The sequence below is a fragment of the Notechis scutatus genome, chromosome 4, assembly GCF_049901735.1.
Source record: "Notechis scutatus isolate UNSWTSFEM ecotype Mainland chromosome 4, rNotScu1.2, whole genome shotgun sequence".
NCBI classification, from domain to species: domain Eukaryota; kingdom Metazoa; phylum Chordata; class Lepidosauria; order Squamata; family Elapidae; genus Notechis; species Notechis scutatus.
Genome location: NC_142012.1, coordinates 168600676 through 168621984, shown reverse-complemented (window position 1 = coordinate 168621984; position 21309 = coordinate 168600676). Strand labels below are relative to the sequence as shown.

The 21309-nt window shown below is 48.5% G+C and overlaps 1 protein-coding gene and 1 pseudogene across 4 annotated transcripts in view; one reads left to right on the top strand and one right to left on the bottom strand.

Moving 5' to 3' along the window:
* FGF12 (fibroblast growth factor 12) overlaps positions 1 to 21309 on the top strand; it is a 165274-nt gene that overhangs the window by 106078 nt on the left and 37887 nt on the right. For all 4 annotated transcript variants that reach the window (XM_087965629.1, XM_026688584.2, XM_087965628.1 and 1 more), the window contains one exon: positions 3948 to 4051. In XM_087965629.1, the coding sequence (XP_087821755.1) occupies positions 3948 to 4051 (104 nt within the window). The remainder of the gene's footprint in view (positions 1 to 3947; positions 4052 to 21309) is intronic.
* On the bottom strand, positions 1920 to 2023 carry LOC113426218 (U5 spliceosomal RNA; annotated as a pseudogene).

Here is a 21309-nt window from a genome sequence, read left to right as displayed (position 1 = left end):
TTCTTCTTCTTCTTCTTCTTCTTCTTCTTCTTCTTCTTCTTCTTCTTCTTCTTCTTCTTCTTCTTCTTCTTCTTCTTCTTCTTCTTCCTCTTCTTCCTTCCTCCTCCTCTTCTTCCTCTTCTTCCTCTTTCCCTGCCTCCTTCCCCTCCTTCTCCTTCCTCCTCTACCGCCTCACCCTGATAGTCGCTCACGTGGGGACTGCAGTCTGCTTTCCTCGTGGTGTCCCCAGGAGCCGCTGGGGAGCCCCCGTGGGCTGCCCCCGATCCCAGAGGAGCCGGGACTCTCCTGGAGCTGCTTCGCCAAAGGCTCTTTGGGCTGGTCCAGAGCTTCCTTGGTGTTGTCGGCCGCAAAGACGGTCCCCCCTCCTCCCGGCCCTCCCTCCCCCAGCCAAGACCCTCCCTTCGTTTAATTCTGGTGCCTGCTTAATTGATCTGATTTATGAGGAGGTCCAGCTCTGGAGGGGCGGCTTTTCTTCCCCCCCCTTTTTTACTGCTTTTCGCAGGGCATTTAGCCTGACAGCCTCCTTGTTAATTTTTGGTTCTCTGCACTCTCCTCCTTCTCGTATTGGAGGGGGAAGGTGGTTGTCAGGGTTTGGCCTTTTTTATTTTTATTTTCTTAAATTGGGCCTCCAAGTCTGTCTTCCCTCCTGGGAAGCGAAGCCTTGCTCTTCACAGGTCTGTCCTTGCTTTCTTCTCCCTCTGGTCTGGCCCAGGGGAGGACTGTCCCAGGGGCACCGCCTGGCTTTGGATCCCAAGGCCGTGAGAAGTTTGTTTATTTATATCCCTTTCCTATTTTTATTCCCCCCCCCCCAAATAACTCCAACATATCCGACCCACCTCCCTCCTCCTGGTTTCCTTGCAACAACAACCCTCTGAGGTAGGATGGAAGGAACAATTGGCCCCAAGTTGGCTTTCATGCCTGATTTGAACTCTGAGCCTCCTGGTGATTGGCGCAGACGCCCAATGGGTTTCAGGCCTAAGGTGGGACTAGAACTCCCCTTCCCCCGGCGATCGGCCCAAAGTCACCCAGCTGGCTTTCCTAGCTAAGTGGGACCACTAAAGTTTCCCAAATTCTCTTGGTACCCCAGTTACAACCCTGCTTGAAGCTGGATCGTCCTTTGGTGATGGTAACTTACGCTGTAATTATTGCATAGGTGGACATATTCTAAATCATGACTTAAAATAACGTTATTGTCTCTTTGAACATACACCGATCGACATACGTTGAAATGAAATTTCGTTGCATCCAGCTCTCAAAAGGGTGTCCATCTCTAATATACCCTACGTGAACATGACCCCCCCCCCCCCAAAAAAAGTATGCATGAATCCACATATCCACAGATATTATTATATGACACAGAGAAACAACACAGTCTAGTGCAGATGTATACATGGACATGGCGAGAAAAGCGAGTCTTGCGAGCAAGGGGGGGGGATTCAGCCGGTTCAGACCAGTTGAGGTGAGCTGGTTGTTCCGGTGATTCCTTGGCCCCACCCACCCACCCACCCGCCCCTGCCCTTGTCCGTCCTGTATCTCCGTGTTTTGCATCCCAGCTGTGCCACGCCTCAGCTGTTTTACTCACCGGGGCTGAAGCAGAAGTTTTAGAGCTGAAAACGGGGCAATTTTCAAACACGCGCAAGCACGAAGTGCGCATTGGATGCACGCTCACTGAACTGGTGATTACATTGGTTCAATCTCACAAGTTGGGCAACTTTACAACTGGTGGACGTCAACTCCCAGAATTCCTCAGCCAGCAAAACTTTACAACTTGTGGACGTCAATTCCCAGAGTTCTGGGAACTCTGGGAGTTGACGTCCACAAGTTGTAAAGTTTCCAGTGTCAGAGACCTCTGGCCTAGGAATCAAAGCAGTTACAGAATCTGGTAGTTCTGCTATTAAGACTTGGAAAGCTATATAGGTAGCCCTACCGAAGCCGAGCCTCCAAAAATTGGTATAAAACTCACAAAAGTTCCTCTCCACGGAAATCTTTGGGAAGAGGCGAACCTGAAGAGGAACCAGACTAACCCTGACTCTAAATATGGTGGGCCTTAGAAATGGCTTGGAAGCCACAGCATGGACCAAACACAGCTGCCAGTTTGTTGTCTGTCCAGTCCGGCCATTGAGAGAGGACCCGTTGAGGGGTTTCCCTTCGGAGGGATGTGGAGCATGGACCTTCTCTCTCAAACTCTCCGTTTCTGGGACCCTTTTTGCAAAGAAGTTGAAGCCATTTCCTGCTCACCTGTTTTTGGTCTTTTCATTCATCCAGCGATGTCCTGGATTATATGGCTTTTAATGGTGTGCGAGGATTATTTATGGGCACTGCTTTGTTCTTTTCTGCCTATCCCCGATCCAACCCAAACCCCCAAAGTAGAATTGGAGCATGCTATCCATAGCATCAAAGAAATAAGAAAAAATATGAACAGGTGGTAGCCAGAAAGTAAATAGGGAGAATTCTGCCAATTTTACCTGGTTTTTAGAAATGCTTTTATTTAAAGATACTTGAAGACAAAAATAAAGTAGAAAGAATAGAATAGAATAGAAGAATAGAATTTTTTATTGGCCAAGGTGATTGGACACACAAGGAATTTGTCTTGGTGCAAATACTCTCAGTGTACATAAAAGAAAAGATACATTCATCAGGAGTCAAGAATCACAAGGTACAATACTTAATAATAATAGTCATAGGGTACAATAAGCAATCAAATCATACTAGGAAACAGTCCATATAAATCGTAAGGATGCAAGCGACAAAGTTACAGTCCTACAGTCACAAGTGGGAGGGGATGGGTGATAAGGAGTGACGAGAAGATTAACAGTAATAGTAGTGCAGACTTTGTAAATAGTTGAACAGTGTTGAGGGAATTATTTGCTTAGCAGAGTGATGGCTTTTGGGGAAAAAAACTCCCCTTGTGTCTTGTTTTCTGGTGTGCAGGGCTCTATAACATCATTTTGAGGGAAGGAGTTGAAACAGTTTATGTCCTGAAACAGGATGTGAGGGGTGTGTAAATAGAAAGGGAGTTGAAAGAGAATTCTTTAAAGGTTTGCAAAATACCAACATGCAGACAGAGTTTACAAACTGCAAGTCACTGGGAAAGGTATCCAAATAACCATACAACAGGCATAGCACTTTAAAAACAACAATTTCAGGGGTTCTCATCCTGTGGAGGGGCCACGATGTCATCCCAGGGGGGGTCCCTGAACTCTTGAAGAAATGCTACGATTTAAATGTCGAGTGAAATCCTGGGGGTCCATGGTTACAAAAGGTATTTAAAGAGGATCTGTAGTGAAGAAAAGATTGTGAACCACTCTCCTATTTGAGTCACATCAGGGGGTTGACAAAAAGGGCCCATAATATATGAGAATTTCTAATTAATCGAAAACGGTTCATCCTTCATGCTGTAGTCAGCCAGACAAAAATCTAATGTTGTAAAACCTTTTCTGGAACGAAACCTGAACTTTGGATGTTCCAGGTGGCTATGGGCAATATTAGAATCCATAAATTGTTTCCAAATTCGGTTAGGGTTAGTACAGCTTTCCAAACTTGGACCCTTCAAGATAGGTGGTGTTTTTCTCTCAGAATTGAAAGAAATCATGCAGGCTGGGGGATTCTGGGAGTTGTAGTCCACCCATATCAAAGCATTCTGGCTGGGGAATGCTGGGAGTTGAAGTCCACAAGTCTTAGAATGGCCAAGATTGGACATCCCTGCTTTAGCTGGTCTCCTTCTTGAGCAACTGGTTAGTCTAGAAGACCTCCAAGGTCCCTTCCAGCTCTGTTATTCCGTGATTAATGACTCTTTGGCTGTTTCTAGTTTGCCTGGGAACCTTCTCCTGGTCACGCAAGTGCTGGGATTGGTTCCTGAGAAGCCATGCTTCCTGTCTTGGGATGTGGGGAGGGTCTCCTCGGTTTTTAGCCCCAGACTCATGGACCTTTCCCTCCTTCTCTTCCAGCCCTCTTCAACCTCATCCCAGTGGGGCTTCGTGTGGTGGCCATCCAAGGTGTGAAGGCCGGCCTCTATGTGGCCATGAATGGCGAGGGGTACCTCTACAGCTCTGTAAGTGTCTCTCTGAGGGGACTGCTCCTTTTGAGGGGGGGTCTCTCTGAGAGGGCAGGATTTTGGGAGGGATTGCATGAAAAAGTGGCTTTATTTGAGGACATTTGCGACATCTGTAGGTTGCAAAGTTGCCCCCAGGAGTGGGAAGTGCTGTATTTCTCCGAAAATAAGACGCTTACTGTATTTGCCGGCGTATAAGACGACTTTTTTGCCCTGAAAAACATGCCTCCAATTGGGGGGGTTGTCTTATATGCCGGGTCGCCTTATACGCCGGCAAATAGTAATTGGGAAGCACTGCGGCTGCCAGGGCTGAGGCACTTTTGCGCACCGTGGAAAGCGAATCCCGTGAAGCCGAAAGGAGCAGCCAGCCTTCTCCCAGCTCCCAAGGAAAGCGAGGCTCGCACGCCCGGGCTCCGCTGAGGTATCCGGCTGGGGCTGTCAGGAGTTATTACCACTGGCGCGGCTCGCGCGGCTCCAGTCCGCGTTGCCTCGGGAAGGGAAAGGCAAAACCAGGAGCCGCTGCTGCCATTGCAAAGCGCCGCTGCGGCTCTTCCTTTTGCCTTTCCTTCCCGAGGCAACGCGGACTGGAGTCGCGGGAGCCGCGCCAGCGGTAACAACTCCTGACAGCCCCAGCCGGATACCTCAGCGGAGCCCGGGCGGTGCGAGCCTCGTTTCCTTGGGAGCTGGGAGAAGGCTGGCTGCTCCTTTCAGCTTCACGGGATTCGCTTCACGGTGCACAAAAGTGCCTCAAAAAAAAAAAAAAAAGTGGAAGGCGTGCGGAAGAGGGGGCGAGTATATAACAAACTATATTTTGAGTGGAAATGTTGGGGGGTCGTCTTATACGCCGGGTCGTCTTATACGCCGGCATATACGGTACATTAATTTTTGCTCCAAAAGAAGAATTTGGGCTTATTTTCCAGTTAGGTCTTATTTACAGAGAAGCATGGCACTAAATGTGTCTGTCTGGCTGACCATCTTAACTGGGGCTTATTTTTGGGGTAGGGCTCGTGAGCATCTGGGGAAAAAAATCATGCTAGGTCTTATTTTCAGAGAACTACAGTAGGTTGACAGTATTCAGTGTAGGGAGGCTTGGCTATCTGAGTTAAGTGAGGGCTCGTTGAGGAAACATCGAAAATGATTGTTACCTTGAATGGACTTTTCTGGGATGGATGATGGAGGAGTGGGCACCTTGGCTGGCATCCTCCAGTTGTCTTCAGAAAGGCCGATTGGGAGGCCTGAAATTGTGAGCAAAGTGGCTGTTGGTGGCATACACACCGGTGTGAACATGGTTCCCTGCAAACAAATGGGATGTTTGTATCCCACCTACTGGTCAGGTGTGTGCTGAAAGTGGCCCTCAGGTGGCCTTGTACCTGGATGGTGGATGGATCTAGTGCTATGGCCTGTCAACCGCCAGCCCCTCTGGCAATTGAATCAGAGGAGGAGGAGGAGGAGGAGGCATGGAGTCAGGGTCAGCATCAGGGCAACCTGGGAGCTCCGAGGGGGGAGAGGGAAGAGCTAGCAAAGAGAGAGAGAGAGACAGAGGCGGAGCCTGGGCCGGCCGTCAGCCCTCAGGTGGAGAGTCAAGAGCCCCCAGGTCTGGAGGTGGCTGATGAGGAAGAGGAGGAACAGCCGGGTCCAGGGCCTGACGTGTGGATTTGCAGAGGAGAGGAGAGCAGTGGAAATCTATGGGCCGGTCCTCGGGACGGAAGAGCCACCGCTGCTAGCAAGGCCCCACCTGAGCTCTGGGGATCAAAGGCAGTGGGGGGCGGAGATGAATAGGGGTGGCAGACAAACTATTCCTCTTCCGGACGGACTTGTTAGTCTGCGGTGAGAGAGAAACTTTTTGCCGGGGCTCCTAATAAAGGAATCTTCTGAGTTCATTTTGGAGGGTTTGTCGTGTTTGGGGAGCCGGGTCAGAACATCTTGGTTAATATTTTTTGTTTGGAGTTGTCAGGAGCAAAGTGTGAGGGAAAACTGATGTGGGGGAATTGAGGACAGGGGAGAAAATTACAATAAATGCCCAGTTTTGCTCCTTAAAGAGGCGAGGCTTAGGAAAAAGTTTGGGAATTTCCTACTGAAGAGTTATTTCAAATAAATTGCAGGTTAGTCCTTGACTTATAATGGTTCATTTACGGACTGAAGTTACTGGGAAAAAGTGACCGATGACCATTTAAGACTTACGACGGTCGGAATTCAGGCCCTTGGCAACCAACTCATATTTATGACGGTTGCAGCATCCCAGCGTTCTGTGATCCCCTTTTATGACCTTCGGATAAGCATAAGGGGAAAAGCAGATTCACTTAACAACCGTATTCCTAACAATTGCAGCAGTTCACTTAACACCTATGGCAGAAAAAGGTCTTAAAATGGGACACGTCTCGCTTAGCCACAGAAATATGTGGTCATAAGTCAAGGGCTATCTCTACTTGCCCAGCCTTCAATGCCTTTGATTGGCTGGAGGGAACCCATCTATTCTGTGGAGGGTTTTTAAAAAATGCTTTTTGGGACCCCCGGCAGACATTTCGAGACGGAGCGCCCTCGGCCTTGCATTTTTGTCTCTGAAAGCTGGGTCTGCTTTGCTGCAAACAGATCATTCCCTGTCCTGCCCCTGTTGGAGTCTGACTCCGTGGGAGAGGAGGAACAGCCGACGGGGAGTGGAAGTGTGGCTCCGGAGGTTGTGGAGGAGGCTGGGCCGTCAAAGGAAGACCCAGGCCCATCCCCTCTCCATCCTAGGGGCACGCGGGGAGGAGGGATAAGGGAGAGACGTGAATGGCATGGTCTACGGGGGAGGAAAGGGCCCTGATCCCCTTCATGGGCTGCAGCTGTGAGAACTGGTTAAAAGGACGGACATGCGTATCGGCCAGTGCTAGAAACAAAGCGTGGAAATATCTCTCGTCTGTCATTCCTCTCTGAGTTGGGCATCCTTCCCAGTGTGTATTTCAATATCTGTGGACGTCTTCAAGCCCTTATCTTGCCTGGTTCCCTTAATTGCTTCAGTGTGGTTTGTGTTGTTTTTGCTCTTTATAATTGACGGGCACTTTAAACGACATTTCCTTCTTTTCGTAACTGTTTGTGGGGGAGTTTTTGTCTCCACTCAACGATATTTGGAGCTGTGAAGCAAAGTGAAGGAATAAAAGGGGCTTCACCTGTTTTTGTGACTGGGTTTATCTTGTATCCCACCCTGGGCCATCGGTTCCCCCTCCCTGCCGTTCCATCTTGGCGCCGGCTTCCTTTGACTGCTGATAATGAAATCATTTAGCGGAAACAGTCTTGGGCATGGAAGAGAGGCCAGTTGGAAACTTGGTTTTTCTTTTACCCCCCCCAAAAGGTTGAGAGTTTGGGAAAAGTGCAAAGAAGAGCAACTAAAACGATTAAAGGCCTGGAGACAAAAACCTACGAAGATGTTGGTGGCAGGATTTGGGGATGTCCAGTTTCATGAGAAGAAGCACCAGGGGGGACATGACAGCATCTTCCAGTATTTGAGGGGCTGCCCCAGAGAGGAGGAAGGGGGTCAACTTATTCTCCAAAGCCCTTGAAGGCAGGAGAAGAAGCAACGGATGGAAACTAACCAAGGAGAGGAAGCAACCTGGAATTCAGGAGGAACTGCCTGACAGGGAAGACGATGAACCAGTGGAGTGGAAGTCTTTTCCAAGAGGCAACTGGACTTTCTGGTTTCTCCTGGAAGACATTTGGCTCCTCATCCCAGAAGCTTCTTCAGGGTGACCTGGAGCAGGGGTCCCCAAACTTGGCAACTTTAAGACTTGTGGACTTCAACTCCCAGAATTCCTCAGCCAGCTGGCTGAGGAATTCTGGGAGTTGAAGTCCACAAGTCTTAAAGTTGCCAAGTTTGGAGACCTCTGACCTGGAGGACTGAGCATCTCCATAGACAGCAGAATGGAAGTTGTGGGTGCCCCCATCACAAGGGAGGTTTTGAAGAAGAGACTAGACAGCCACTCGTCTGAAATGGTTGTAGGCTCTTCGGTTTGAGCTGTGGGTAGGACTAGAAGACCTCAAGGCTCCCTTCTGATGGAAGTCCCCGTTGGGACAGAGAGGACTCAGGCTGCAAAGGAGCAGAAAGGTTGCAAGGGAGAAATTTTAGCTCTGGATTGCACTTCAAAGGGAAACATGCTTATGCAGAAGTCCCGCCCCCGCCAGAAGCTCTAAGTAATGTCTCTCTCTCTCTCTCTCTGTGTGTGTGTGTGTGTGTGTGCGTGTGCAGTCATCTCTTTTAAATAGCTGCTGGTCCCAGGGGAGCGTTTGCATCGCCCCTTCTTAGCTTTTCCTCCTTTCATTCTGCTGCATCTCCATGCATGAAAATAATCCGCAGCAGGGAAGGGAAGGGAAGGGAAGGGGAGGGGAGGGCAAGGGGTTTGGAGGGTGGGGGGAGAAGGGGAGGCAGCTTGCAGCTCAGCCAAAGGTTTTCCCATCTCTTGCTGGTGCCAGGCCTGCTTTGCCAAGGGTGGGTGCAGGCTCACTCCTGCCGCGACTTCCTAGATTGTCCTCGCTGTCACGAAATTCCTCCTTGGTGGTCCCAGTTTCCTTCTCTCCGTGATGAGTTTTCCCTTCCTTGCTCTGTCGGAGAGGTTGGCTGGCAAGGGAAGGAGGCAGCTGTCGGGCGGCAGGAAAAATCCTGGATGGTTTCCCCAAGATTTTGGCAGGAGAGGCCTCCTTTGGTCCCCTTGGAAAGCAGCATTTTGAGCCAGGAAAGAGGCTCCTGTCTGGGCACTGGCAGGTCCACCCAAGCTCGCCTCGCCTCCCACTGCACTGTCCTTCAACACCAGCGGAGGCCAAGCTACCCTTCTTCAGCCAGGGTCCCTCAGCCTTAAGATGGGTGGACTTCAACTCCCAGAATCCCCCAGCTGGCCAGCTCCCCCTTGGCAGTTTGAAGGTGAGTGGACTTCAACTCCCAGAATCCCCCAGCCAGCTGTGTCTGTTTCTTTCTCCCTTATCCCCCCCCAAAGAGGAGAGATTGCACCGGAAGGGATTGCAAGAGAGTTCAGCTATGCTGGCTGAGGAATTCTGGGAGTTGGAAGTTCCCAAGTCTTAAAGTTGCCAAGTTTGGAGACCTCCTTAAAAGTCCACAAGTCTTAAAGTTGGAGACCCAACATTTCTGTTGCTAAGTGAGACGTTTCTTAAGCGAGTTTCACCACATTTTGCAACCTTTCTTGCCACCGTTACTAAGTGGATCATTGCGGCTGTTAAGTTAGAAACACGGTTGTTAAGTGAATCTGGCTCCCCCATGGACTTTGCTTGTTGGAAGGGGATCAGGTAACCGACCGTCATAAACACGAGCCAGTTGGCAAGCGTCTGAATGTTGATCATGTGGCCACGGGGATGCGGCAACGGTCGTAACTGCAAAACACGATCCTAAGTGACTTTTTCAGTGCTGTTCTAACTTTGAACAGTCACTGAATAAAGTCAAGGACGGCCCGTACAGGAGATTTGTAAATTTCACTGTCCCGATTTGGGCAGGGATTCCTCTGGAGGGAGAATTCCTCTTCCTTTGCCGGAGCCATTTCCGCCCCCTCAGATTTTCTCGCCGTTTGAGGGAGCCCTTTTCCAAAAAGAGCTTTGTTTGTCCTGACATAGAGCGTAAGGAACAGGCCAGCCTTCCAACTCACCAACTCCAACCCAATAAACTCTGAGACAAACAATTCCTCAAAGTTCCTTTTTATTAGAGTTGATATTGTTAAGAGTATTAATAGAGTTATTATTAGAGTTGCCATATTGGCACATCTAATGGACGTGGTGGCTCAGGGGCCAAGACGCTGAGCTGGTCGATCAGAAAGGTCGGCAGTTCGGCGGTTCGAATCCTTTGCGCCGCATCACGGAGGGAGCTCCCGTTCCTTGTCTGAGCTCCTGCCAACCTAGCAGTTCGAAAGCACGTAAAAAATGCAAGTAGAAAAATAGGGACCCCTTTGGTGGGAAGGGAACAGTGTTCCTCGATGTGCCTTCGAAGGCGTTTAGTCCTGCCGGCCACAGGACCATGGAGACGTCTTCGGACAGCGCTGGCTCTTCTTCGGCTTTGTAACGGAGATGAGCAGCGTCCCCTAGAGCCGGAAACGACTGGCACAGATGGGCAAGGAGGGGAACCTTTACCTTTGACCTTTTTATTGGCACATCTGGGAAAACCTGAATTGGAGAGTTTTCCCTTCCCCAAAGAGAAATCAAAGATTCCCCCCCCACCCCTGCACCCACCAGTCCATCCCATGGCCCAATCAAATCTTCGACCCAACTGGAGCCCTTCTTCCAGTCACTCCCCTCCAGGTGCAGGGCAACTTGTCCTTGACTCTCTCAGAAAAAAAATGTTGTTGTGTCTTCTGCCCCAGTATTAAATCCCCCCTTCCCAGATTCCCAGGCACCAAATGTGTCAGCCTCAAAGCTTCCAGGTCAACAATGGCCTCCAAGGCTGAGACACTGCTGTTGTGCTGTTGTGCCGTTGTGTGTGTGACGTTTGTTCCCATCCCTATTTGTGTCCAGTCCCAGAGGTCGAAGCGGTGCCTGGCTTCCTCACAGCTTCCCTTTCTTACCCCAAAAATGCCTCCAGGTCAAAGGCCGAAGCAGATGGCTTCCTAAATTCAGCCGTTCTGTCTTACAAGCTGTAGCTGAAGCAACTTGCGACCAGAATTTCTGTCGCTAAGCAAGGCGGCTGTCTGCCTGATTTTACACCCTTTTCTGCCACTCTCGTTAGGGAACGACTGCCGTCGTTGAGATGAATCACGTACGGGGAATCCTCGAGTTACAACCACAATGCAGCCCATTAAGGATGTTGCTGAGTGAGACTGTTGTCAACTTAAGTTTTGCCCCATTTTCTTGCCCCGGTTGTTAAGTGAGTCATTGCAGCTGTTCCATTGGTAACACGGTCTTTAAGTGATTCCACAGTTTCCACTGCTAAGCAAGACAGTCGCTGAGGGAGCTTTGCCCCATTTTACGACCTTTCTTGCCACCGTGATTAAGTGAATCACTGCGGCTGTTATGTCAGTAACACGGTTGTTAAGTGAATCCGGCTCCCCCCATGGACTTCGCTGGTCAGAAGGTCGCTAAAGAGGAACACGTGACCCCGGGACACTGTGACCGTCATTAATGGGAGTCAGGGGTCTGATTTTTTTGGTCACGTGACCACAGGGAGGATGCAACGGTCATAAGGGTGAAAAACAGCCCCAAGTCCTTTTTTTTCAGTGCGTTTAGAACTTCAAACGGTCACTAAATGAATGGTTGTAAGTCAAGGACGACCTTGTACTGGGAAAAAGGCAACTATTGATGTCTTATTTTCCTTTCCTTCTTGGAAGCAGCTGGGAGGAAGTCGCTCAAGTACCAACCTATAAATTTGGACCAATAAAGAAAGTCCTGTAAAATTAAAAGTCACAAACGCCCAAATCCCAGGCAGGAGGGTCTTGTTCAGCCTGTCGAGAGACCCCTTGGCACTCTGTGTATTCCCAGAGGCTCCCTGTCAATTCAGAGTTTTGAAGTAGAATGGAATGAAGGGGGCTGGAAGGGACCTTGGATCACCAGGAGACCCGATGCAATTTCAGACCGATGGCTGTCCAGTCTCTTCTTGAAAACCTCCGGTGATGGAGCTCCCACAGCTTCTGGTGGCAAGTAGTTCCACTGGTGAATTGTCCTCCCTGTTGGGAAGTTTCCCTTTTGTTCCAGGTTGCTTCCCTCCTTTGATGAGTTTCCGTTGCTTCTTCTCCTGCCTCTTCAGGGATTTGGGGGAATCGCTTGACTCCCCCCCCTTCCTCTTCTTCCTCTTTGGGGCCGATGAAAAGGGCTGGGGGACAATTCTGAATCGCCTCTCCCTGTTTCCCCCCTTTGTCCTTACTGGAAAAAAAAAAGTTTTCTTATTATGATGGATCCACTGACAGGCTTTCTTTTTTTGGGGGTGGGGGAGGGGGAACTCCCCAACACTTTATTCCGTTTCCAATTTGGGCAGATTTGGAGCAGGTGGGCAGGTGGGCGATGCCCCGTTTCCAAGGGTCTCGGCTGCCTCCCCTTCTCTCCGGGGACGATCATTGCTGCAGTGAAGAAGGTGTGGGTGGGGAGGCTCACAACTCTGCAGTCTGCCAAGCCATCCCTCCCCCTCTCCCCTCCCCCCCCACCGTTTCATTTGGAGAACTGCCGTATAGCTTGGTAATTGGTGATGGAGAGATAGAATTTTCTGCTGTAATTGTGCTATGTTGCCCAACGCCGACTTTGCAACTCCGGATGTCAAAACCACACAACACCCCTCCCCCCCCCAGGCCTGAGAACCCTCAACCCTCCCCCCACCTTTTCCTCCAAGATTTAAAGACCGGATAGGCTGCTTGCAGGGAGCTGCTCCTGCCAATGTCTCTTGCAGCAAAAAAACAACCCAAAACCAGATTCCGGTGGCACCTGAAAGATGAATCCAATGATGACCGAAGAAGCTGATCTCAGTCCGCTTGATTGGGGGAAAAAAATCATCCAGGAAAGGCCAGGCTACAATCCGTCTCCTTGGCGTGAAGGTGCCACCCCAGGCCTGCATGTCGATGGTGGTAGAAGCGGGGGGGGAAGAGGCCAGCAGCCCTGAAGGCCACAGTAACAACCTCTTGGAAGGAGGCCAGGCGTGTCTCTAAGGTGCTTTTTCTCCCCCTCCCCAGGCAGCTGGACTTCCTTTGTTTCCCCTTGAAGACGTTTTGGGTCTCATCCAAGATTGGATAAAAAGAGAAACGTCTTCAAAGAAAGAACAAACGGAAGTCCAGTCACCTCTTGGAAAAACACCTTTGTGGACAGACCTGGATGGCTGAGAAGCTCCGTAGATGAGAAGCCCAGCCATGTCCTTCAAGAAGAACAGAATACCAGAGTTGGAAGGCACCTTGGAGGTCTTCTAGTCCAGCCCCCTGCTCAACTGGTGAATTCTTCTACCTGTCCTCTAAGTTCTTCTCATTTCCTCCTCCGTTCTAGGTTGGGCCTCTCCTTGATTAGTGTCAATCTGGTACTTCTTAACTTGCTCCGAGGCGCTTTGGAGAAGAGCGTGACCCCCCCTCCTCTTCTTTGGGGCAGCCCCTCCAATATTGGAAGGCTGCTATCCTGTCACCCCGGGTCCTTCTCTTCATTAGGGTGGACATAACCCCATTTTGCAAGCCTTCTTCATATGTCTGTGGAGATTTTTCACTCATCCGGGTCATGGTTATCTCAAAAGTGCTTTTTTCCTAGAGGCACCTGGACTTTCTGGTTTTCTCTTGGAAGACGTTTCGCTTCTCACCCAAGAAGCTTCTTCCGCTCTGACTGGGTGGTAGGGAATACAAATCCTTCCCTTCCCCACCATCCAGTCAGAGCGGAAGAAGCTTCTTGGGGGAGAAGCGAAACGTCTTCCAAGAGAAATCCAGAAAGTCCAGGTGCCTCTAGGAAAAAAAGCACCTTTGGGACATTCTTCCTATGTTTGAGCCTCCTAATCATCTTTGCACTCTTTCTCGGGTCCCAGCATCCTTTTTGTATCATGACAACCAGAACTAGATACAGATGGTCTCCGTAGTCCATCTGCTGTGCCTTTTGGTTCTCCTTCCCAAGGAAATGAGACTTTCCCCTTCGAAGGAGCTGAAGACGCCAGGATGGGCTGCTAAATGTTCTTTCCTGCAATATTCTAGAATCAGCAAACTCTGATTCTACTTTTGTAAGCTCTGTTTGGTTTGTTGACGAACAATTGGGCGAACGTCTGCCTTCCCCTTCGAGAAAGAATTGGGGCTTCTACGCGTCGCTGCCTCGTCGGTCTGTTTCGTGTCTGTTTGAACTGGGAACCTTGGCAGCAAGTCAGATTAACTTCCTGACCCTCCTGCGAGCGGTTTTGGTTTACCTCTGCGAAGCAAAGCGGTTTTTAGCTTCAGGAAGAATCTCTCACAGCTTCCCCTTAGATCTGTGGCAGAGCCTGGAAGCCAGCAGAAGGACTGGCGCCTTGGAAAGCTTCTGGCTTTAGAAAGAGGTTGAAGGGAGACGCTCCCACGTTGAGTCGGCCGGACTGAAGGTCAGCCCAGCCCATCGGGACACGGCAGGGGCTTCTCAGGAAACCGGGTGGCTCCAAAACACCATCCTGGGTTTGCAGGGCCACTTTGCACCCGGGTGGTTACATGAGAAAGGCCGTTTAGTCACCAGGCTAGGAAATGGAAGACTGTGTCCCACCCAAGCTACAGAAGCTGTTGAATCACCAGCAGATGGTGAGTTCTAGTCCCGCCTTGGGCATGAAAGCCGGCTGGGTGACTTTGGGCCAATCACCAGGAGACGGGGAGTTCTAGTCCCGCCTTAGGCATGAAAGGTGCCTGGGTGACTTTGGGCCAATCACCAGGAGACGGAGAGTTCTAGTCCCGCCTTGGGCACGAAAGCCAGCTGGGTGACTTTGGGCCAATCACTCAGCCCAACCCACCTCAAAGGGTTGTTGTTGTGGGGGAGAAATAGGAGGAGGACCGTGTGTTGGATATGTTTACTGCCTCGAAGTCATTTGTAAACCTAGTAAGGGTGGGATCTAAATCAGACGAATAAATAAGACGAGACCTCAGGCCGCCTTCGTTGCTTTCTCTCCAGCTTTTCTGTCGTGGTGGCTCTCCTCCCCCGGATGACGGGGTGGCGTTGTTGGTTTTGTGGGGCTCACTTTGCAAGATGAATCCAGAGCCTCTCCCAGTCCTGTGAATATGGCAATGTCTCCTCCCCCGCTTCGCATTTTGATAAGCCTGCAGCCTCCAGCACCGAAAGTAGGTCTTGTTGATTGCGGGAGGATGTGTCTTTAATTAAACGGAACTCGATCTGGATGCCCGTTCAGAAGAATTCTTCAGAAATACCGGCATTTTCTGCCCTTCGTTTTTGAAGACCAGGGTTTGCAGTCTTCTGACTTTTTGTTACTTCGTTGGCCAAGGAAAGTTTGCCGGGGAAACATGACAAGGCACCAAAAACCAGATCGAGGTTCGTGCAGAGACCAAGTTTCCCCTGTTTGCATTTTCCCTTTGAGAATATTTATTTCAACGGTGGGTTGGGGAGTGTGGAGACGTTCCCCTGGGAAGCTTCAGATCCCTGGGCTCTCTCTGTGTTATTCACCTTTTGGGCCGTTGCTTTAATTTTTGTTTTAAATGATGCCAGCAATCAGGAACCGCTTGCTGGATGTGATCCAATCTCAGCCGTTCGTATCTGCATAGACTTCGTACCGATGGAAGAGACTCTTTGTAGCTCAGGGTTGAGCTGTGGGGTCCTGGGTGCCCTCTGAGCTTGGTGGGTTTCCTGCAGGCGTTTCAGGACCCAACGGTTCTGACCGAGGCTTCCCCAACAGCACGAAGCCGGCTCCTCATCCCGATAAAACCCTTTTATTGAGTTTACGGTGAATTCCTCTCCAGCCAAGTCCTGGCCAACAGTCTTTCAAGAGAGTCCACAATTACAGGCCTTGACCAGGCTGGGAGAGTTGCCAGGCCGATGTCTTTCAGACACTACACTGTAGCAAGAATGCAGCAACAGATCTTCACCCAAATGAACTAATTGTCTCCTGCAAAGCCCACTCCCCTTGTGCTCCTCTTTATTCCCTATGGGAGGGGCCATTCATCGTCCACTTGAACCTTTATTCCCGAGTCAACCCTTGTTCCTTAGCTGTTTCCTTCATCTGGCAGCTCTGTGCATGCACACACTGGGAACAGGCTCCAGCTGCTCTTCTTCCCCACTGATCTCCAGATCCAAAGGCAGCTGATAGCTGTCGGACAGTCCTGGCCCCATCTCTGCCTCCGATGCGGAGCCCTCGTCCGAGCCTTCCCCAGACTCCAGGACTGGCCCAGGTTCCTCCCCAACCTCCTCGCTGTCCGAGTCTGCTGCCAGTTCTGCTGGCCACTGGTGGGCCATAACGCCAGCCACCATCCGCTGATTGCTGGGAAAACGACAACCCCATGATCCCCTAAACGAAACTATAAACGAAAGGAAGCCATGAAAGTGCAGAGTTTATAAACAGAGTTTATGGCTTGCTCTGTCCGTGTGGTAGGTGGGAGTGGAACTACTGTACACAGGAGTGGAGCTACCAAGAACACGAACAAGGTTAACAACCTTGTTTCTAACTTAACAACTGCAGTGATTCCCTTAACAATGGTGGCAAGAAAGAAAGGTTATAAAACGGGCCAAACCTCACTTAACAAACACTCTTGGTTAGCAATGGGAATTTTGGCCTGTATGTCAATGGGGAAGCCAGATTCTCTTAACAACCTAAAGTGAATTAAAGTAACTGCAGTGATTCACGTAACAAAGAAGTCGTAAAATGGGGCAAAACTTAACAAATTTAGAATAATAACAGAATAACTGAGTTGGAAGGGACCTTGGAGGTCTTCTAGTCCAACCCCCTGCTCAGTCGGGAAATCCTATATATTTCTCATTTAGTGAGAAATATATTTCAAGTGTCAAGTTGTTTATATGTCAAGTTCTGGACTCAATTGCGGTCATAAATTGAGGACATATATGTGAGAGAACATGCCCCCCTCTGGGTCAAGATATAGTTCCAATTCTTTCACTCTCTTCTCGCATTGGCTGGGAATCTTGGATTGTGGTTGTGTCAGGGAAGAGAAGGCAACAACTTCCTTTTCTTTTGTAGGACAATTGTATGTTGATGATCAAAGCCAAGTAAGTGTATCAGAGACGTAAACAAAAAAAAAAAATGATTTAATCCAGGGGTCTCCAACCGTGGCCACTTTAAAACTTGTGGACTTCAACTCCCAGAATTCCTCAGCCAGCAAAGCTGGCTGAGGAATTCTGGGAGTTGAAGTCCACAAGTTGTTGTGGTTAGCTGGCAGCAGGTGCGGATGGCTGAGGAGAGCGAGGACTCTGATGAGGGGCCAGGACCATCCGGGAGTGGAGTGCTGCCTTCAGAGATTGTGGGGGCTGGCAGCAGCGATGAGGAGGTTCCCGAGGAGGTTTATTCTTTATTGACTTATAGCAGGCATCCTCAAGCTATAACTCACAGTTATGTCATGATTCATCTAATGTCCAATCTTTGCATTGTCGTCTTCATAGTGTGAAAAGATAGTTATCTTCATCCCATAACGATACAGCAAGGGAAGACTCCAGCACGATGCTGGGTCCAGGCCAGAGTGACCAAAACTCCCCCCCCCAGCCCAACCAGAGGTCAATTCAGTGACCCATCAGGATTACAAATGTGACCCCATGACATGAACTACATCTCCCATGAGGCATTCCCTTAAGGGGGCAGCTCTCATTCCCAATCTAACTATATGCTGTCTAGCCAGCAGCAGAAGAAGGAAGGGATGGTTTTGCATGTACAATCTAACCCCGCACGTGATCTGTGAAGCTTTGCATGTGCCTGCTGCTTGGGCGGTGGCCCTGTACCAGGCAGTCCATGGGACTTTGGGCTTCCATGACCGTGGAGCTCACAAACACGAGATCACGAGGACTGGTGCCCAGTCACGTTTCCCAGTACGATCCTATTGTTTTAAGTCAAAGACTTACCTGTATACCTTTTGCTTCTTTCTAACTTCTGGGCTAAGGTTACCCAGTTAGTGGTAAAACTATGTTCTGAAGTTGTGAAAATCTGCTCTCAAATAGTATCACTGGGCACCCACCAAATCTAGCTTCTAGCACTGATGTTGTTACCTAGTTGGGTCATGAAACGTCTAAGAAAACCACCAAGCTCAGAGAAGGACCAAGGACCCCACAATCTTTTTTTTTTTTTAAGCAAGTTTTATTAATTTCAAAAACAAACAAATCATCATCAACCATTACATATTTGAACCTTTTTCCGTTATAGATTTAACAAGTCAGATAAAACCTTATCTTATACAATACATTTCTATATTATTTCATCTATTTCTTTCTGACTTGATTATCATCACTCTCTTTCTATGTTTCTACAAGGTTTCACCAATACTCTCAAAGACATAAACAAACACAAACATACATATAAAAAATCTTTTAGTAAAGTAACTTGGCCCCAGGTACCTCTCTTTATATGGGCTTTAATTATATTCATGCTCATCTTACAGATCATTACCTATTTTATTTACCATTCTGTATCTTCTATATAAACTTCTCCACACATTTCACTCTTCATAATTCTATCTTATTCAATCCATCTTAATTTAAATCATTATATTTGTATCTTTTGCCCATCCTTTATTATCCCTCTATCTCATTCCTTATAATGGAAAAAAAAAAGAATTTCTCCTGAAATCACTAATCAGAGCATGATGCCTTTCTATCCTCTCCCTAAATTAATTAGATTAACATTTAAAAACACCTAATACCCAATTTGATTCTGCTTGGTACATTCTATCTACTAATTTTTACTTTTAGTAACAATAAAAACAGAGTAAAAATCAAAAATGTTTAAATACATAATATCCACCTAAATACGCAGTTAAATAATAAAACTAAATAATAAATCTTATAGCATTCTCATTGCCTTTCCCTTCAATATTTTATTACATTTTAAAAATCAATCATTATTAAACATTTCAACATTTTAATTTCTTATTAACTCTTAAGCCATTCTAATTTTCCAATACAAATGTTACAATACCATCTTGTGTACCTTGCAGAATCTTTTTTAAGAAAATTTATGCTTTACCCATTATCCCTAAAAAAGATTCCTCTTTTCCCATCTAATTTTAAAACTTTGTGGCTTTTCTCCGCCTTTCCCCTTTCTTTCTCCCCCCACCAAATCTTCCTACCCCCTTCTTCTAACCTCTGTCTTGCCGGCATCCCTTCTCTGTTGTATTCCCTTTTTCTCTTGTTTACTATCATTGTATTTATTTTGCATCATATTTTTCTCTTTCCCAAATGTTTTTTTAGATCTTAAGTCCTTCATTTTCCTCGCTTTCTTCCTTCCTTCTTTCTTAAATGAATTCTGGGATTCATTGAAGATGGCGTCTTCATCTTCTTCTTGTTCAGCTTCCATCTGTATTGTCTGTTCATAATTAACCAACGCCATTTCTAAAAAAAGAAAAGCTTTTTCCATACCATCTTTACAGGCTGCTTTTGTTTGCTCATATTCATCCCTCAGTTCCTCAAAGGAAAAAGCCATTGTAGATCTTTTCTTTTCTTTTTTTCCCTCTTTCTTCTCACACCAACCAAAATATTCCAAAAGAAAAATAAGACAATCCCAAAGTCCACAATCCTCAATCAATCCAAGCCAAGCCAAAATTCCCCCTTTCTCTTCCAGGGGTAGTATCAGACAAAGAAAAAAAAGAAAATTCAAATCTGTATTTTGAAGCCTTATTAAGATTTTATTTCTGTTTTCAAATCCTTAAGGCATCTCCTCCAACAAAGTCCAACCAGATAAATATATTTTTTGTCCTCTCCCTTCCGACTTATCCCAAAAAGCTAGTTTTACCTGAAAAAAAAAAACAGGTTTCTCAATATCCATTTATTAATTCCGTCGGGGGGGAGAGTAAACTTTCCTTTCAGCACCTCAGAATTGCCGCTTATTTTCTCTTGTGGAAAGAATCACCCAAAAAGCCATCATTTTCAGGAATTAAATTAAATATATCTTAGAGTCCTGGGTCGACCAAGAAGACTTTCACTTTTAAAAACTTTCTCCTCTTCCTCCAGCACATACTTGCCAGGCTGCCGGCTTCTTTGTGGCGGCCATTACGGACCGCCGCTGCACCGTCTTGGTAAAGGGAGGTTCTGCCGGCTAGGGAGGGGGTCTGCAGCACCCCCAAACCCTTTCCCGGAGCCCCCTACCTTCAGCTGCCCCTGCAGTGCAGCCTTGCTCCGCACCCTTCGGATCGGAGCCCCAAAAACGGCTAGCGCGGCAGGGATCGCGCAGCTTCGTGAATCCCTACCGCTCGCAAAGCCGACAAACCGGAAATCCCCCTTGGACCCCACAATCTTTTTCCTCCTCCTCCTCCTCCTCCTCCTCCTCCTCCTCCTCCTCCTCCTCGCAACCCCACCTCCTTTCTAGCACTGATAATGTTACCTAGAAATGTCTGCAAGAAAACAGCCCAGTTTGGAGAGCCTCAAGGACCCCCCATTTCAGCCGGGAGCTTCGGAGGTTCTCTTCTAGGGACCTTCAGCTGGGACATCCAGCTTGAGCAAGGATTCAGCTCCCACCTAGCCGTTTTAGGCAGCGAGCAGGTGGATTTTGCAGCAGGAGAACTGGAGGATTCGGAGGAAATCCGTTGGGGGACCGATGTGCTCCAGGGTGTCCTTGTTTCTAGGAAGACATAAACAGCCCACCTGGGACAGGAAGAAAATCCTGGGCGGCTCCCTGATGGGGTTGGAGAGTCGGCCGAGAGCCGGATGCTACGGCTGCAAAATCATAGAAATAACAGAGCGGGAAGGGACCTTGGAGGTCTTCCAGTCTGACCCCCCCGCTCAAGGAGGAGACCTCATATCCTTTGGGACAAGCGGCCCTCCAGCCTCTTCTTCAAACCCTCCAGGGTTGATGAAGCAGCCACAACTTCTGGTGGCAAGCCGTTTCGCTGGTCAATCGTCCTCCCTGTCAGGAAATTCCTCCTTCATTGCAGGCTGCTGCTCTCCTGGATGAGCTTCCATCTGTGGCCCTTCGGGTGCTTTGCAGAATAGCTTGACCCCCCTTCTCTGCAGCAGCCCCTCAAATATTGGAACCCCGCTATCATGTCACCTTTCGTCCTTCTTTCCATTAAACTAGACCTACCCGATTCGTGCAACTGTTTCTCGAATGTTTGAGCCTCCAGTCGTCCCCCCTCGGTCATCTGTCTGGCTCTTTGCTGCCCTTTTTCCAGGGTCTCCGCATCTTTGATGGTGGCCAAAACTGGATACAGACTTCCAAGCGTCTAGACCAGGGGTGTCCAACCTTGGCCACTTTAAGACTTGTGGACTTCAACTCCCAGAATTCCTCAGCCAACCTTGGCCACTTTAAGACTTGTGGACTTCAACTCCCAGAATTCCTCAGCCAACCTTGGCCACTTTAAGACTTGTGGACTTCAACTCCCAGAATTCCTCAGCCAACCTTGGCCACTTTAAGACTTGTGGACTTCAACTCCCAGAATTCCTCAGCCAACCTTGGCCACTTTAAGACTTGTGGACTTCAACTCCCAGAATTCCTCAGCCAACCTTGGCCACTTTAAGACTTGTGGACTTCAACTCCCAGAATTCCTCAGCCAGCCTTGGCCACTTTAAGACTTGTGGACTTCAACTCCCAGAATTCCTCAGCCAACCTTGGCCACTTTAAGACTTGTGGACTTCAACTCCCAGAATTCCTCAGCCAACCTTGGCCACTTTAAGACTTGTGGACTTCAACTCCCAGAATTCCTCAACCAACCTTGGCCACTTTAAGACTTGTGGACTTC